The following is an 18,458-nucleotide window of genomic DNA, read 5'->3' as shown; positions in this document are numbered from 1 at the left end:
CTAAAAACCTGTGTGCTGGTACGACTGTGCAGTAGCGCGAGTTACTGGACATTGATTTACTACTTGGTTATCCAAAACTTAATGCGCAGTAGCTATGGTGCATTAATGTACATGTAGACGTGCCCGCTGACTCCCTGTCTGGTCACTCTGCATGTGCATTAAGGCTAGCAACAGACATCTTCAGTGAAGAGTGATCAGCTGTGCTGCGATGTACCATGGCACAGCTGATCGTGCTCCAGGGATGTTGGTAGATGTCTGCAGTTGGGGTGCATCTGCAAGCCAGGGAAAATCCACACTTGCAGAAGTGCTCCCCCATGTTGGGGAGCAGGTAAATCCCCTGTAGGAGATTTCCCTGTATGCATCTACATGTCTGGAGACAGGGTGTTGAACAGGGGTCCCTTTCTCCATGTTTGCCAGGATTCCTCTCAGTAAGGGACTGCTCCCCTTCATACTGGCAGACATGCAGGTGGAAATCCCACTGCGGGGTCTGATTGGGGGCTAGGCTCGGTGGGGGAGAGCAGGGTTTTCCTTGCCCCGGCAGACCTGCAGGTCTGGCTGAGCAGGGAAAACACCACATAAAGTAGCAGAGTCTAATACCACCTTTTGTTACACCAATGATTTTTCTTTCATGTGGTGCAACAAAGGGTAAGGACATCTATTTGCTCAGCATTTGTGCCACCATAAAAAATTTTATGGTGGCACAAATGAGGCATCAGGTGATGGCTTGTTTCCATTCTAAATGTGAGATAGCACACTTCATTTTCAAAGCAGTGTGAGCTACCTAGCACAAAGGTAAAGCCTCCCCCCCCGATGTTACATTTATTATATAATTAACAGTAACATGCCAATAGTCAAACAATTTATTATGGCATAAAATGGCAAACTAGCCACAAAGATGTCCCATAGGACAAAGGAGAGAGCTGGATTGCTGTTATCTGGAAATGGGAGCCAGGCTTAAAGCTTTTTTTAAGCAATCAGGTGAGGTAGCTTATGCTCAAGAGTTCTAAAAGAGTTGGCTGAGTGACCTTTGGGTTTCCTGATATCCAGGTTTTATAAATCCTTGGATTCTTGAGGGTTGTGTCACATTTAGTAAAAGCACCCACATGATGACTGGAATAATTTGTAGCCTGACACATACCCTGGGCAAAGTAGTGGCAAAGCTGAGATGGGATTCAGCTAATAGAAATGAAAGGCTAGGGATAAAATGAATGGCTGGAAATATAAGTAATGCCAGCCAACCTGGCATTATTGGTGAAATCATCAGGTTTAGTCAAGAAGACCTAATTCTTCATTGAGATGATAGATGTTCTTGATAAAGGTAAGTGCACAGATATGACTGATGCTTGTAAGGCACTGGCTTTGTTCTGCAAGGCATTCTGATCTCACAAGCTACGATATTGAGTTATCACCTGTTAAATGGATTAAGAGCCAACTGAGTGACAGCGATCAAAGAGGAGCTCTCAGTGGAGACTCACTGAATGATGTTGTGCCTTTTGTTCTCAGAGATGGGCTGTGATATGACCTGGCAGCACAAGGGGAACCCACAGTGGCGTGTCTTTATCTTTACACTTCTTTTTTGTTTTTGTGTTTTATTTTTCATCTGGAAGTGTCATCCAGCATCCTAATATCTTTCTCCCCTCTCCTCCCCTGGGGAATGTCACTCCCATGTGTAGTGGCACTTGGGAATAGTACAAAGTATTGGATCTTGTGGAAACTCAGGACCCTCCCTTTGAATTCTTTATGCATTGATATGATCTGCGGCAACAGACTTGTCAGACTAGCACCAATAATCAGATTTGCTTATGAACAGTTCATGTTCTAACCTAAGCTCTATTACGTTTATTGCTTTGTCCAGTAAAGTTTATTACATTGCAATTTTAAATAACTGCCTTCAGCTCGCTTGATGCTCATTATAGCCTTACTTGCAGGGTTCAGAGCCAAATATTTACTGCCATAAATATTACATCCTAAGCTTACAGTTCTTTGAAGAAATTGTTGAATCAGTTTAAAAAAACCCACTTCTTAATGCCTGGCAGAATTAGGGTTGGGGGCTGTACTTCTTGTAGGCAAATTCTAGCTCAAGAAAACAACAGCCTCTGGACACGTCATTTGCATCTCAAAAGGTAGAAATAACCCTGAGTCTGGAGGCTATTTTCTTTCTACTGACCGTGTGCAAGTTTTAGATTAAATGCAATAGAGCGAGGCATTATTTCTTCATTTATATTAATATTTCTGCAGTTATAAATTATACGAATTTGTGTTAATGGTAGTAGTGTTGCTTGGTACATCGTATATGGCTTTAATACTCTATATTCCTGCACTGAAAGCTGTTCTGTGCCCTTTCCATAATTAAAATACATCTGTGTAATTACTTCCTCAATAATCCCACTGGAAATTCTTTTAATAAGTTGCTAGAACGGTCACATACTTAAAATAGAAGGTGCTGTATTATGTTTAAAGGTGAAACAAAAGGATTTTAAAATTTCCCATAATTAACCAAAGGAATTCAGAGTGAGATGAATTTTGAAGGCGAGTTGAAAAACACTGTACCTGCCACATCCCCACGTATGAAGGGCTGTGTTCACTCGCCAGCTTGTTGGCACTGTACTAAACGGTGCAAGTTGGCCCATTTACCCAGTCATACTAGGGCTTTTGACATCATCAAAGTTCCTGTTGCTTGTGGCTGAGGGGTTCAGTTTGGTTTGTCTCGGAGGCAGGTCTTTTGCAATTGTAGGATCCCTGGGTAATTCCTCATTTAGGAAGTCCACTGGATTTCCTTTGTGGTGGTTTTTTATGCTTGGTATCATAGAAAATGAGGGTTGAAGGGACCTGCTCAAAGCAGGACCAGCCCCAACTACATCATCTCAGCTAAGGCTTTGTCTACCTGGGTCTTCCAAGGATGGAGAGAGAGTCCACCACCCCTCCGGGCAACCTGTTCCAGTGCTTCACCACCCTCCTAGTGAGAGAGTTTTTCATAATATCTAACAGAAACCTCCCTTGCTGCAATTTCAGGCCTTTGTTTAGGTTATTTAAATGGGATTCCTTAAATTAAGCTTAGATGCTTGATGGGAAGGGCCCAAGTTTGCTGCTTGGGATTTGCTGATTTGTAGCCCCTGCTCTCTCTCTCAAGTCAGGGCTGATTTGTGAGTCTGCTGTCCCCAGATGCCCTGTAGTGTCACGTAGTAAAGAAAGGACCAGACTGTTGTGTTCGTTGGAAGGCAGTTAAGTGACCAGTTAAGTTTGGAAGTGGGATAGCATGAGCCTGGGGTCAGCGACCAGAAGGTCTCTTTCACGCCTATGGTCCTATGAAAGTGTTTGTCATTGGAAACTAGTTAGTTGATGCTCAGAAAATATGGCAATTCCCATAGAATAGCTCTTTTCAATTTTCAGAGAAACTCGGGAAGTTTTTAAAGTCTGGAAATGAAGGTGAAGGTGTTCGGCCACTTCACTTGGACCATTTGCTCCTTCACTTGCTCTCCCCCCATCAAATTATGCTGCCCATCTCGGTGAGAAATGCAGGCAGTTTATCACCTTCCATAAAATGTTTTTATCTGTTCTGCTCCAGCTGATTTACACTGCAGTTACACGATGTCTTGTCGTAAAATATACAAAGCTATATGCAAGGCTCCGATAACAAATGATTAGATTATACTGGACACTGATCCCTGGGTAAAGACCTAAAAGTTTATATAATCTTGTAGAGGTTTGTTGTTTTGACCCTTGTGTTTCTTTTCAAACTTTTGTTTGAAGGCTGTGCCCAGCTTGGGTGAGTAAGGTGAGATTGGTGGACTGATAATAAACGATGAGGGATTACGTGGTGGTGGGAAAATGCTGGGATACTTTAGCTATTCATTTTGCAGTTTTTGTTCAACCTTTGATGTTTTTAAAATGGTAGAATTTTTGCCTAGGAAACGTTTTGCAGCATTAACTGGATTCCTTTGAAACCATGCTTTCAGTCCATTTATTTTGGGAAGAATGTGATGTATATAATATTCTGTGTGGTTAAACAAATTGCTGAATATTAGCTTGGCATGCTAGCTTTGCTAGGGCTAGACCCATTGTTCAGGCAGATCCCATGAGACCTTCCAGAGCAAGAGTACCAGACTCTTCTTGTCTGTAGGAGGTGTTTTGGTACCTCTCTGTCTGTAGGAGGTGCCTATCACTGAGATGCGGAGAGACAGGTGAGGCATAGAGCCTGAGGCTTTCACATCCACATGTGCGGGAATGGCTTCAGTTCCAGAAAGGTACAAAAGCCTGTGGGAGAACACTTGAACATCCCTGGACATTCATCACTGACCTTCAAGTGGCTGTTCTGGAGCAAAAAAACTTCTACAAACTAAGATGAACACAAAATTGTGGAACAAGAAATCATTCACAGACCGGACTGTGTTAAGTATAGATTCTTATCCCAGTACCAGGGCTAGCTTTTATAACCCCGATGTCCTTCAGTGGGTTAACTGCTGTTTCTCTCTTTTGATCTCTTCAACCCACTTTCTCCTCTCTCAGCTGTGCCTCCTTTCCTCCCATTTCCTATCCTTGGTATTTAAATTACTTGACTTCTTTCTTACCCCTGCGTTCTGCAAGTCCATTCATAGCATCTGAGAAATTAGGCTGTTGCCTATGAAATTCAATGTCTTCTAAATGAGTTAGTAGGGACCGTGGAGACTACCTTCTGCATATCCAGGTATAGAGTTTTAAGCTTATTCCTCTTCCTTGTCTCTCCAGATTTCCTTTACAGCCTTTTTTATATTTCCCCTCGGCTCTCTGCATTTACCTCTTATGCCAAGGGTAGGCAACCAGTCACGGGTGCTAGAATGTGGCACGAGAATGCATTTTGCTTGGTACGCGCACCTTGGGCTGGATGGCAGGGAAGGGGACAGGGCTGTACTGCCACAAGAAGGATTGGGCCTCTCGCAGCTCCCCTGTCATCCGCTCCTGGCACCCCAACATCTTACAAGCCGAGTTTGTGGGTTTTTTTGGCACTCTGTCCAAAAACGTTGCTGTCTGTGCATTCTTTTAAACAGTGGACTTGGCAGTAAGGTTTTGAAGGCTTTCTGCCCCTGCAGTTTATGGTACCTTCTGTTCTAGTATTGTGAATGAGATCTTTCATTAGGTTTATTATGTACTGTAGTGTTGTTGTTTTTTTTTTTTTTTAAATCGCATAATGTTTCTGACTTTTCATTAGACTTCTGATGCCACATTTTGCCCCACTTAAATGGTAAAATAACCCTTGGTTCTGGGGTTTGGAGGCCCTCCAAAGAATCTGATATCCCAAAAAGTCATTCTTTCTTTTAAACAGTCATCCCACAAGGGATTTGACCAATGATGAGTGGTAAAGGGGCATAGCCTTTTATAACGTTGTTGAGAGTACCAGAAAGTCTGTTTTGATGATTACTACTATATTTACCTCAAATACAAGATGAAGTCCCCTGCCCTCCCCTCCCCCAATCAGCATGGTGAAAAAGACCCTTGTCTAATACTTACAGACAAGGAAACCTCATTAAATACATTGTTTATCATTAAACTGCTGCCAAAAGCAGCATGCGAGCAGTAATGGAAACCAGTTATGAAGCTGATTAAATGCAGCCAACTCTAAGCATGATTATTAAACACATGGCCCATATTGGGTCCACTTTTTTCGTGTTTCATGTCAAATCAGCCATATCATTTCCAAATCATATTAATTGAGCAGAACTCAGTTGTTCAAAAAACCATATTGATTGAGCAGGCAGAACTTAATCATTCTAAACACCATATATGGCACTACAACTGGCGAGCATCCTCCATCCAGGCTGTCACCCTGGGACTTCATATACCCCCAGAACCACTGGCAGGCATCCTATGTGCAAGCCTAAGGCTGGAGGTTTTGGAATTCGGATACCCCCACACTTTAAAAAAAAAAAAAAAAAAAGAAAAAAAAAAGAAAAAAAAAAATACTATACTCATCATCTAGGAAGAACTTTTCTTCACACACCATAACCTACATTCAAAACCCCTGCACCTGTTACAGTAAGTGCACTTCTGCTCCTGCGCACCTGTCCACAGTCCTCTCCCTACCTCAATCGTGGTGTCTTTTAGTTCTAACCCCAATTTTGGGGTTTATACTCTGTTTATTCACTGTCATTGTCAGTGTTGCTTCTGCTGTCACTGCTTGCTGCTGTCATTGTTGCTGGCTCCAGGTCCGGTTGTCTCATCGCCCTCTTAGCTATCACTGTCCGCTCCCATACTAAGATAGGTTAGTGCAGCCAATCTGAAAAAGATATAGGCTAGTGCCCATTGTGTGCAGTCCTCCTCAACGCTGCCTCTTGTTGAGTCATGGTGAGCCACTACATTGAATACATTTTGATTTCCTCTTCACTTCCACAACTGAGCTGATCTTTTCTTTCCCAATCATTCCTATTTCTTCACCAGACAAAACTGTCTAGCAAACATTATCAAATGGGCCCCCAAACAGTTCACCCAGCATCCTTCTGTCACCTCTACTCTCAGCTTGGCGCACATGATTAGCTCCTTGAGGTGGAGACCGATCAGGTTGCCCTGCACTTCAACTGTGTTTACATTTTGGAGGATCCCAGGATTGATGACAAACACCTGGTTTCATTTGTGAGTGGTGGGGCTAATTGGCACATGGATCCTTTGTGGGGGGCGGGTAGGGGTATCTGGAGTACACACACATACTGAGCAGTGCGGAGTCCTAGAGAAGTAGGGCTCAAAGGGACCTCTAGAGGTCACTTCTAGTCCAACCCCTGCCTGAGGCAGGATCATCCCTATCCAAACCACCCCATACAAACCATAATCTAAATTCTACATAAAACTGTTTTCATCCCTGCCACAGGTAAAGCAGGGGAACCATGATCAGTGTTCTGCTTCTATAAAAGGTCATTATATGCTCAAGAGGTCCTGGGTAAAGGGCCATGCCCCTGCTACAGAGATTGGTATGGACTATGAGGGTTTTTGCCTATCTGATCATGGGGTAAAATTCCTTCTTGACCCCAAATTTGTCAATCAGTCTGACCCTGAGCAGAGGGGCAAAACCCTCTAGCCAGGAACCTCTGGCTTTGGTTCCAGCAGGAGCACTGGCACAGCCCAGCAGAGTCCCCAGTCTTGGTTGTAGACAGCACCCAGTGCCTCTGAGGAAGCCTTAAAAACATCCTGACACAACGGAAAAGTGGGTAGAAGGGGGACAGGGGAAACCAGCAAAGCCCAGAAGCATGGGAAATACCCATGAAAGAACATAGGCATAGTTACACCTAGATCATCCCTGACCACTGGCTGTCCAACCTCTTCCTGAACACCTCTAGTGATAGAGAGCCCACACCTTCCTTAGGTATCTATTTTACCATCTCTAACAGTGAAGACATTTTTCTGGAAATCCAATTTAAACCAACTTTGCTGCAACTTCAAGCCATTGGCCCGTGTCCTCCTTTCTGCAGCAAGAGAGAACAGGTGCTTTCCCTCTTTTTTATGGGAGCTCTTCAAGTATTTGAAGTCTTCTAACATGTCCCTTCTCAAGCACTTTTTCCATAACCTGAACATGCCTAGCTCCGTCAGCTCTGGAGCTCAACCGTGGCTTGAAATGCTGTTGACTGTTAGGGCCCAGCCTGATGAATTATGTGGAAGATCACAAGCCTTTTGTCTTTGGACTAATGTCATGCATCGTTTCTACTATATATAAGTAGATACAGAAGTCCTACTTAAATGTGTCTTTGTGGAGTACCCATGCTAAAACTTGTAGCTGTTTCAAAAGCAAAATTCATCAATTCTGGATGAAAGAAGTCAATGGATACCTGTAGTAATTTGCATATAGGCAAATTATGTACAGTTATATTTGTTTGAAGGTCATTGTTTCCAGATTTGCCCCTCACTTCTGTATGCTCAAGGAGGGCAGGGTCTGACAGTGAGGAGGGGAGAAGGGGCTACAGGGAGAAGTTGGGGGTGGGAGGCAGAGGGCTGCTTTATCCCCCAGATTTATTTTCCCTGCTGTAGCAGTGGCAGGGAGAAGAAATCAAGGCAAACCTCCAATAATTAGATTCTATACCTGGAAAATTATAATATATATACATTTTTTCACATATTGCATCTAATTATTGGGGAGTCCATTGGTGATGTGTAGGGGGTGCATGTGCACCCCCTGAGATCAGCTGTATACTCCCTGGAAGCACCAGCCACAAAACCCGGAAGCGCACTTCTGGTTTTGCCGCTGGCTCAGGGATCGGGTACTGGCTACGCCCCCCCCCCCCCCCACATTGGCAATCTGGTACCCCCCCAGACTTGGGAGGCACCCGTCGCCCATGGGGGAGTCATCTTATATTTGGTGGTGTTATATATTCAAGTAAATGCAGTTTTTTCCAGGGGGTGTTGTTTAGGGTTTTTGGAGGTTTATTTATTTAGTTTTATTTGCAATATATTGCATGAAACTGTTAAGTCATCTGACTTCTGCTTGTGAAAAATCAAGTAGACTAGTTAAAAAAAAAATGGAGATTATTTTCTTTTTGTTGTCTCCATTGTTTTAGGGAATGGAACCATGGTATCAGCTCCCAGCAGAAGCGGATGCCAGCCATCTCATGCCAGCATTGGGCACGAGAGTGGACTTGACCACAGGTGAAAACAACCTGACTGAGTTCCCTACCTTAGAGGAGGGTTCGTTGTCGCTGACAGAAGAGCCTGGGACACAGTATGAAGATGTGACGCACAACCCGCTGCCAGGTATATTGAGGAATCATAAAAAAAAAAAAATTAAATGGTTGCTGACCAGTCATGATACTTAACATGAAGTTGATTTATTACATCTAAGTTCAAAGTGTTTCAACATGGATCTTTGTTATCATCTTTGCAGTAATGTGCAAGATAGACAGATGGACCCTGACCATTTGTCCAATTCTCTTTTGAGCCATTACTAAAATTTCCCTCTCTGTAAGTAGTCAGACTTCTTCTAATCCTGTTAATGCGACTGCCTTGTTCTGTGGTTCTAGGACAAGTTACTAAATGGCTCTTCCTTACTGTCCTGACTTGTAAAGGCAGAGTAATGCTGACATGACTGGCTTGAAGGTTAAATATTAATTTTTAAAAACATAAAACATAATCTGATAGATGTATAGACTTGCCTGTTTAAAAAAGTGTTTCCTGAATTAGATAAAGTTGTCTTTTTCTCTGTAGTTGTGGAGGGTGGGAAAATATGTGTGGAGGGGACAAAATGATAACTTATGTACAATTGGTAACACGCTCTTAATCTTGGATGACAGGTGTTGTGTTAACATACAGGCCATTATTGCTCTTCAGCTGGGTCAGTGTCTTTTGATGTGCCTATTTTAAATTTTCAGGTATTTGAATAATGATTTCTGAATAATTGTATCCCTGGCTCTCCAGGGACCTAGCAGACCTCCTGAGGCTAAAAAGAAAGGCCTACAAAGGATGGAGGATGGGATTCACCTCCAAGGAGGATTATTCTGCAGGGAGCAAATGAGGAAAGCCAAGGCTGTGATTGAACTCCAACTAGCTTTGAGCATCAAGGACAATAAAAAGTCCCTTTTCAGATACTGGGGAGCCAGAGGAAAAGCAAGGGCAACATTGGACCCTGCTAAACCAGATGGGGCAACTGACAACTGACGCCCAGGAAAAAGCCAACCTATTAAATGGATACTTTGCATCGGTCTTTCATCAGTCCCATGGGACGCCCATGCCCGCCACGGGACAGGGAGGTCCGGGTGAAGGAGATCCCCTGCCCTCCATCAATGCTGCCCTCATGAAGGAACTTTCTTGAGAAGCTGGATACCTTCAAGTCAGCCGGCCCTGACAATCTGCACCCCAGGGTACTCAAGGAGCTGGCGAGCATCATAGCCCAGCCCCTGGCACGGGTCTTCGAGAGCTCCTGGCGCTCTGGTGCAGTGCCCGAAGACTGGAAGAAGGCCAATGTGGTGCCGATCTTCAAGAAAGCGAGGAGAGTGTATCCGGCAAACTATAGGCCCATCTGCCTGACTTCTATCCTGGGGAAGATCTTAGAAGAGTTTATTAAAGAGGCCATCCTTAATGGACTGGCCGACATCAACATCCTGAGGGACAGCCAGCACGGGTTTGTTGCGGGTAGGTCTTGCTTGACCAATCTCATTTCCCTCTATGACCAGGTGACCTATCACCTGGACAAGAGAGAAGGATTGATGTCATATAGCTTGACTTCAAAAAAGCCTTCGATCTGGTATCCCATGATCACCTCTTGGTGAAACTAGCCAATTGTGGCCTTGGGTCTACCACAGTCCGCTGGCTGGAAATTTGGCTCCGTGGTCGAACCTAGAGGGTAGTAACAGATGGAAGTTACTCATCATGGTACCCTGTGACCAGTGGGATCCCCCAAGGCTCTGTCCTTTATTGTTCAACATCTTCATTAATGATGTGGACATTGGAGTCAGAAGCGGACTGGTCAAGTTCGCTGATGACACCAAACTTTGGGGCAAAGCATCCATGCCAGAAGACAGGCGGGTGATCCAGCCTGACCTAGACAGGCTCAGCAAATGGGAGGACGAGAACCTGATGGTGTTTAACACCGAAAAATGCAAGGTTCTCCAGCTTGGGAGGAAAAACCTGTAGCACCCTTATAGGCTCGGCAGTGCTACTCTGGCTAGCACTACGGAAGAAAGAGACTTGGGGTCATCATTGACCACAAGATGAACATGAGCCTGCAATGCAATGCTGCAGCTACTAAAGCGACCAAAACGCTGGCTTGCATCCATAGATGCTTCTCGAGCAAATCCCAGGATGTCATTCTCCCCTTGTACTCGGCCTTGGTGGGGCCGCATCTGGAGTACTGCGTCCAGTTTTAGGCTCAACAATTCAAAAAGGATGTGGGGATGTTTGAGAGAGTCCAGAGAAGAGCCACGGGCATGATCAGAGGTCAGGAAAACAGACCTTATGCAGACAGGCTGAGAGCCACGGGGCTCTTTAGCTCGGAAAAGCGCAGGCTCAGGGGTGATCTGATGGCCACCTACAAGTTTCTCAGGGGTGACCACCAAGATCTGGGGGAACGTCTGTTCAGCAGAGCGCCCCAAGGGATGACGAGGTCGAGCGGTCACAAACTCCTGCAAGACCGTTTCAGGCTGGACATAAGGAAGAATTTCTTTCCTGTCCGAGCCCCCAAGGTCTGGAACAGTCTGCCAGCGGAGGTGGTTCAAGCGCCTACATTGAACACCTTCAAGAGCAAATTGGATGCTTATCTTGCTGGGATCCTATGACCCCAGCTGACTTCCTGCCCTTTGGGCAGGGGGCTGGACTCGATGATCTCCCGAGGTCCCTTCCAGCCCTGATGTCTATGAAATACCTTATTGCTGCAATTTTTGAACAAATCCTTTTGTCTGACTGTCTTTCAGTTTGTCAGATTACCCTTGAGGAATTGTTATTCGGTGTTTATGGATCCTGATACATGCCTGTGGCTCTAAAGGACTCTATAACTATTCTTCACTGCAGTCCTTTCATGTTTTCTAGATCGCATTTAGTTTTTTCACCCCTGCAGGCTTCAGAATTTAAGTTTTTGTTTGCCACATAGAAAAAAAGTGTTTGGGAACTTGATAAAACCATCACACAATTTAGTATAATCTCTGCTAAGGAGGGGTTCAGGATTGGGATATAGTCAGCAGGGGTGCCTCTTAGAGTTTAGATGAATTTAGATTTGTGTGGAAAAACGGCCCGTCTTAGGCTTTTTCTCAAGCCAACATTTTATTAGCCTCTTGCATCTCAAGCACTAAATCCGGTCATATTTCTTAAGAGAAAAGACCCTGAAAACAATGTACCACCCATGTTTTTGATCAGTTATTCTGAGTTCTCGTGGCAGTCTCTGATGACGGGCTAGCTTGCATTTAGTCATCAGTGGTCTTTCATGTACAATTGATGCTGCTGAGATGTTGAACAGATTCAATGAACATTGCTCGTGGAGTTCAAATTGATAATGGCCAGTTAGCAATTCAGGCAGTTTGAACTGAGTATGGAACATATTTTTCCTGCCATAATTGCAGAACTCGACAGCGTTTGATCCTCCTCTGTAGTAAGAATCAGCAGTCTTCCTTGCTTGCCTTGATAATCCAGGTGTATACCATTGCTAATAGCATCAGCAATGCAGGCTTGCCATCAGGAAGGCTGCTATGACAAAGGAGTGCATTCAGATCAATTACTTAAATGACGTGAAACTTTTCCCCTGAAGAGGTTTGTGACCAGAAGTCACTGATGGTTAAGAAGGATGTAAAGGAGCACATCAAATGGAAAAATTGATTGTGTGTGCATGCGTGCTGGTGGGTAGTGGGTGAACTTTCTGTAATTGGATGACCTTTTTATGCACAAATGCAATAAACCAAGCATCTGTAAAGTGCTTAATTAAAAAAAAAATCCTCTGTTAGTACAAACCCAGCTTCCTCTTGCCTACACGCAGGGCTGTTTACACCGAGGAATTACATAGAAGCTGCAAGGGGAGCGGCTGCCTTACAGTTAGTTCTGACTAACAGTGAGGAATTGATTTGAGACTCTAAGGTAGAGGGGAATTTGGGTGAAAAGTGATCATTAAATGATAGAGTTCGCTATTCGGGGGGGAAAAAGTGTGGGGGGGGCAGGAAAATAAGGATAATGAACTTCGGAAAAGCAGACTTCAGCAAACTGAAGGAACTGGTAGGTGGGGTCTCTTGGGAAGATGATCTCAAGGATAAAGAAATGCAGGCGACTTGGCTGTTATTAAAGGAGCCTGCACTTTAACTGTACAATGATAAACTATCTTGATGCACAGGAAGATAGGAAGCATATTAAGAGACTAAGATAGCTGCATCAGGAGCTCTTCAATGACCTGAAAATCAAAAGGGAATCCAGCAAAAAATAGAAACAAGGGCATACAACCTAGCAAGCTTGTAAATGAATAGCGCATGCATGTAGGGGTAAAATCAGAAAGGCTGATGGACCAAATGAGTTTCAATTAACAAGGGACATAAAAGGCAGCAAAAAACCCAATTGTATAAATATAGTGGAGGTAAGAAGAGGAAATTTGAAGAGGTTACTAATCAGGAAGGGAGAACAAAGAGCAGATGATGCTGAGAAGGCTGAAGTCTTTGGTACCTTCTGTGCGTCAGTCTTTTTAAGAAAAAATAATTATGACTAGATACTTGAATTTATCAGGAGAGCAGGCGGTATAAAGAAAAAACTATTTAGATGTGTCCAAATTGAGGGCTTATGGAACAAGCTGAAGTAATTTCTGAAGTAAAAGTGGTTGTCTTTTGAGAACTGAGAAGACAGGGGAGGTCCGAGATGCCTAGAGAAGGGCAAACCTCGTACTAATCTTCAAAGGAGTGGAAAAAAAAAAAGAGGACATGGGGATGTTTATGGACCAGCCAGCCTAACTCTGACGCCTGGAAAGATTCTGCAACACGTCGGTTCATAAGTACTTAGACCAGTGGTTTTCAGCCTTTTTTAGGCTCAAGGCAGCCCTTGGAAAATGACAGCTTCTAGTCTTGACTCATTTTTTGACTACACAAAAATAATAGAGCAACTCTTCTGTTGCAAAGAGCTTGGAAAGACCACAGTTGGGCAGAATGGTTTTTTAACACTTTGGCTTCCTAGTTGAAAACTGTGGGTTTATCTTGTGAATCATGTTGCACACCTAAAAGTGCTAACGTTGCCTGGCACCCTACAGGACCCCTGAGAGGATCTCAAGGTACCCCAGGGTGCCACAGGAATCTGGTTGAGCATCACTGACCGAGATGATAATTGGCTCTTAAAAACAGGCAGTGTGAGTTTATCAAGAGTATTAAGGTCAAACTAATATAATTTCCTTCTTTCGGAAGGTAATGAGCCCTGTGGATAAAGGGGTGGGGGGGTGGGAAGCAGTAGAGGGAGATTATCTTGATTTCTTTAAGACTTTTGACACTATCCCATATGATGTTCAGCTTTTGACACTATCCCATATGATGTTCTCATAAGAAAGGTAAGGAAAAATGCTTTAGATGTAATCACTAAACTGGATGTGCAACTCATTCAAAAATCACACTCAGAGCAGTCATCAAAGGTTCCCTTTCATGCTTGGAGGGCATCTCATGTGGGATCATGTGGGGATCTGTCAGTGGGGCAGATCTATTCAACATTGTCATTAACAGCTTGGATGATGGGAAGAGAGGATTCTTAAAATTTGCAGAGGACACCTGGCTGGGCAAGGAGGAGAGTTTGCAAGCACTTTGGATGTCGGGTTCAGGATTCAAAATGATAATGACAAATTGGAGACATGGTCTACAATCAGCATGATGAAGTTTAGTCAAGACTCACGCAAAATGCTGCACTTAGGAAGAGAAAATCAAATATATAGTTACAAACTGGGGAATTGCTTCTGGGTATTGTAGCTGATAACCAGGGATCATAGTCTTCCGCAGAAAGAAATCTCTATTTAAAAAACACAAAAATCTGCGACTTTCTGTGACCTACTGAATGCCGAATAGTTCCGGGCATTCTCAGTTTCTTCCAGAGAAGAGAAGGCTGAGCGTGAGGACACAAATCTTCCCATACACAAAAGGTTGTTTTAATAGGATCAGTCTCAATTATTCTGCGGAGCTATGGCAGGAAGCGGAAGAAGAAACTGGTTTGCGGGACATATGGCTCAGGTTGGATATTAGGAAAACCTTCCTAAATATTGTGGTGGTGACACCCACACCCTGGGGTTGTTGTGGAATCTGTTCTGAAAAACCTCCAAAGAAAGAGTATAAAAATCTGCCAAGTATGATGGAGGTATACTTATTCCTGTGTCAGAGGTGATGGTTTAATTTGATGATTTTTTGAGATCAGTTCTGCTCTTCCATTTGATCCTGTTGTATGTAGGCCAGGACCTTGATGAGCTAAGGTGGGATGTTAAACAGACTTTAGCCGTGGGCATCAGGGACTGCTTTCTTTAACATTGCATCAACTGGTTTCAGTTAACTTTAGAGTAATCAGTTTACCCAGGATTATATTACATGATTCAATATACCCACGAGTTCACGTAAAGCAATGAGCATCTACTCTTGGCAGACAAATAACACTTGAGACAATATTAGATTTTGAACGCTATTCCTGATAAAGCAAGTTTAAAACCATGATTACCTCTCTTCTGCATAGAAAGCAGGACCATTATTTTGATTAGCCTCTTTTACCTGAGTCATGAGAGCAGTCTTAACCTCTGTGAAATGTTATATCAAATATGTTACTAATGCACCTTGTAGTCCATTATGACTAACCAGCAGGATGTTAAAATGTCATTATCTTCATTGAGGATCAAACCCTGATTAACATCATGGCAGGTAGTATGACTCATTTAGAGTGTCTGTTGATGCAGTGCAGTTTTGTAGGCTAGGCAAAGTGTTACTGGTGCAGCTAAATTGCTTGTTGACCAGTGGTGATGGCCTTGAGGCTATTTCTCTGTGAAAGCAAGACAGGACATTCTTTACCCCAGTGTTCCCTTTTGTAAAATAAGGAGACATTTATCTACTTCCCAGAGTTGTGAGGCTTAATTAAATATTTACAAGCAGGTTTTACAGAAGCTGAGTGTGTTCAGTATTATTACTGGCTCACTACCACCAAAGTTACAACTCAATACATCAAGGAAATGTAACACTTTCGTTTCCTTTTGCAAGATGCGGGGTTTCACTGGAAAACCATAAACATTAGAGAAGAAAAGGATGCATTAGCTTTTATCACTCTATTTGTTATCTTTGCAATGTAGGGTTATTCTTTATTGGATGAAAAACTGGGAATTGTGCAGTTTAATATAAAATGCTCATGGCAATGTAGTTTCTTCCTTCTAAGAGGCCATGTCATCATCATCAAGAAAAACTTCCTTGGAGTCTCAGAAGAGCAGAGACTCCCTATACCTGATGAAGGGAGACGGCGCCCGAAAGCTTGCTAAGAACTGTTTTTCCAGCTACTCAGTTGGTTTAATAAAAAATATCACATCTACCCAAAGAACCTTGTCTGGTAATTACCAGAAACTTTAAATTCAATTCTGTTAACTTCAGTTATATAGTCTGTAAGAAAGATCAGAGCTTGATTATTTTTTTTAAATATGTGATACTTATCTCAAAGTACTTTTTAAAATCAGTGAATAAAACAGTGGGAGTATACAGAGTATGTAGGTGTGTATAGTATGCTTTAAGCAGTAGCTCATACACACTTAAGTTGCTGATGGGAGAAGGGGGCTGATAGCACTAGTATAGTGCATGGCTGTCTTTCTCTTTTCTAAAATCACATGCTTGTCATTAAAATTCCACTATGAAATCCTCATTGAAATGACTGGAGCTACATTATGGAGCAGAGTGACAAAGCCAAGATGGTTCTGTTTTGTTTTGCACTCCTTAATCTTCCATGAACAGCAATTTGCTGTTGGCATTCAGGTTTGTTGGCAGGCTGTAAGATGAAGTAGCATGCCCAGGTTTGCTTGTTCAGTAAATTCAACTGTGAGAAGGTTTTTGACCTTCAGAGTGACAGCAGGAAGAATTATTGTTTTGACACAAGATGTTCAAAGAGTGCAGTACTGACGTCACTTGCTGCTTTGAGTACCATGCACCTGCTTTTCTGCCCACAAAACCTAGGTTACATCTCAGTGTAATGAGCCCCTATGTCATTGTAAGCATCAAGAACATGATAGTGATGATTTTTTGGCTTCCCACGGAAAATAAGTAACTAAAAATGTTTTATTTCAGATGGCATAAAATTAGAAAACATAAAAATGTTGAAGGGAGGATGGAGCCTTTTTGGAACTGTCGGGTTGTATTTGTGCAAGGATTTTGTTCTACAGACTTAGAACGGCAGTTAAGGACAATGCATGAACCTCCTTGTACCAGTTTCAATGGCTGGTTTTACTGGTTTCCAGGTAGCTATGGAGGATGTTGAAATGAGAAAGGGGTGGGGGGGAGTTTTCTGGCTGTTGGGATGTGGGGCTAAGCTAAAACTAGAGTGAATCTTGACCGGCGTTGTTCTTTGGTGATAGGTTTCTTTTCTTCTGCTCCCTTCCCTAGTTTTCCTCCCTGTCTTATTCATAGAATCATAGAAATCATGACCTCATAGAAAATGAGGGTTGGAAGAGACCTTAGGAGGTCACCTAGTCAAACTCTCTGTTCAAAACAGGATCACTCCCAAATATATCATCCCAGGCAAGGATTTGTGTAGCAGAGTCTTAAAAATCTCTAAAGGTGGAGATTCCACCGCCTCTCTGGGGAGCCTGTTCCAGTGCTTCACTGCCCTCCCAGTGAGAGAGTTTTTTCTAATATCTAGACCTCAACTTTCCTTGCTGCAACTTGACCCATTGCTCCTTGTTTTGCCATCTGCCCCCACTGAGAACAGTCCAGCTCTGTCCTCTTTGCAGCCCCCTGGCAGGGAGGTGAAAGCTGCTATTCAATCCCCCTCGGTCTTCTCTTCTGCAGACTCAGTCAGCCCAAGTCCCTCACCCTCTCCTCGCAAGTCCTGTCCCCCAGCCCACAACCATTTTCATTCCCCTCCACTGGACTCTCTCCAATGTGTCCACATCCTTTCTGTAGTGGGTGGCCCAAAACTGGACACAGGACTCCAGATGTGGTCTCTCCAGTGCAGAGTAGAGGGGAAAAATCACTTCCCTTGACCTACTGGCAGTGCTCCTACCAATGCAGCCCAGGATGCCATTCGCCTTCTTGGCAGCAAGGGCACACTGCTGGCTCATATCCAGCTTATTGTCCACTGTCAGCCCCAGTCAGCCTGCACTGGTGCACGAGGTTGGGCTGGTTATGGGTTGAATAGATCCCAACCCATCCTAAACCATGCCACAGTACAAAACAAAGACTCATTTCTTCTCACTGGCTTAAAATAACCTGCTCAGCCTTCACAAGAGAAGGCTGAGAAGGGACCTGGTGATGGTCTATAAACTTACTAGGGGGGACCAGCGGGGAATGGGAGAGAACTTGTTCCCCCGAGCGCTTCCCAGAGTAACAAGGAATAACGGCTACAAGTTGTTGGAGAGGAGGTTTAGATTAAACATCCGTAAGAACTACTTCACTGTCAGGGTGGCTAGGATCTGGAACCAACTCCCAAGGGAAGTGGTGCTGGCTCCTACACTGGGGGTCTTGAAGAGGAGGCTGGATGATTCCCTAGCTGGGGTCATTTGAGCCCAGTTTTCTCTCCTGCCCTGGGCAGGGGCTGAGACTAGAAGATCTGCAAGGTCCCTTCCGACCCTATATGTATGAATCTATGACTTGTTCTGTCCTAAGTACAGGACTTTGTGCTTCCCTTTATTGAACCTCATGAGATTTCTTTTTCAGTTACTTGCCAGTACCATTGTTCTCATCAGACTGGAAAGCAGCAGTGAAATGGGAAGTACAGGTTAGTCAACTCATAGCTTCAAGACCTCCATGTATAGAGTTGGGCAGTAGTTCGGAAGGGACACACTGTGCTGTTGTGGGGTGGGGTGGGGTGGGGTGGACTGGCAGGGACAGGTTGAGAGAGCCTGT

The 18,458-nt window shown here is 43.7% G+C and overlaps 1 protein-coding gene across 4 annotated transcripts in view; it reads left to right on the top strand.

The window, feature by feature from the left end:
- The window catches only part of ALMS1 (ALMS1 centrosome and basal body associated protein), a 124,817-nt gene that overhangs the window by 26,749 nt on the left and 79,610 nt on the right, over positions 1–18,458 (top strand). For all 4 annotated transcript variants that reach the window (XM_090035115.1, XM_090035113.1, XM_090035112.1 and 1 more), the window contains one exon: positions 8,514–8,706. In XM_090035115.1, the coding sequence (XP_089891241.1) occupies positions 8,514–8,706 (193 nt within the window). The remainder of the gene's footprint in view (positions 1–8,513; positions 8,707–18,458) is intronic.

Source organism: Crocodylus siamensis, chromosome 2, assembly GCF_052110815.1.
Source record: "Crocodylus siamensis isolate JL-2025a chromosome 2, ASM5211081v1, whole genome shotgun sequence".
Taxonomy (NCBI): Eukaryota; Metazoa; Chordata; order Crocodylia; family Crocodylidae; genus Crocodylus; species Crocodylus siamensis.
This window is presented reverse-complemented; position numbering and strand designations above follow the sequence as displayed.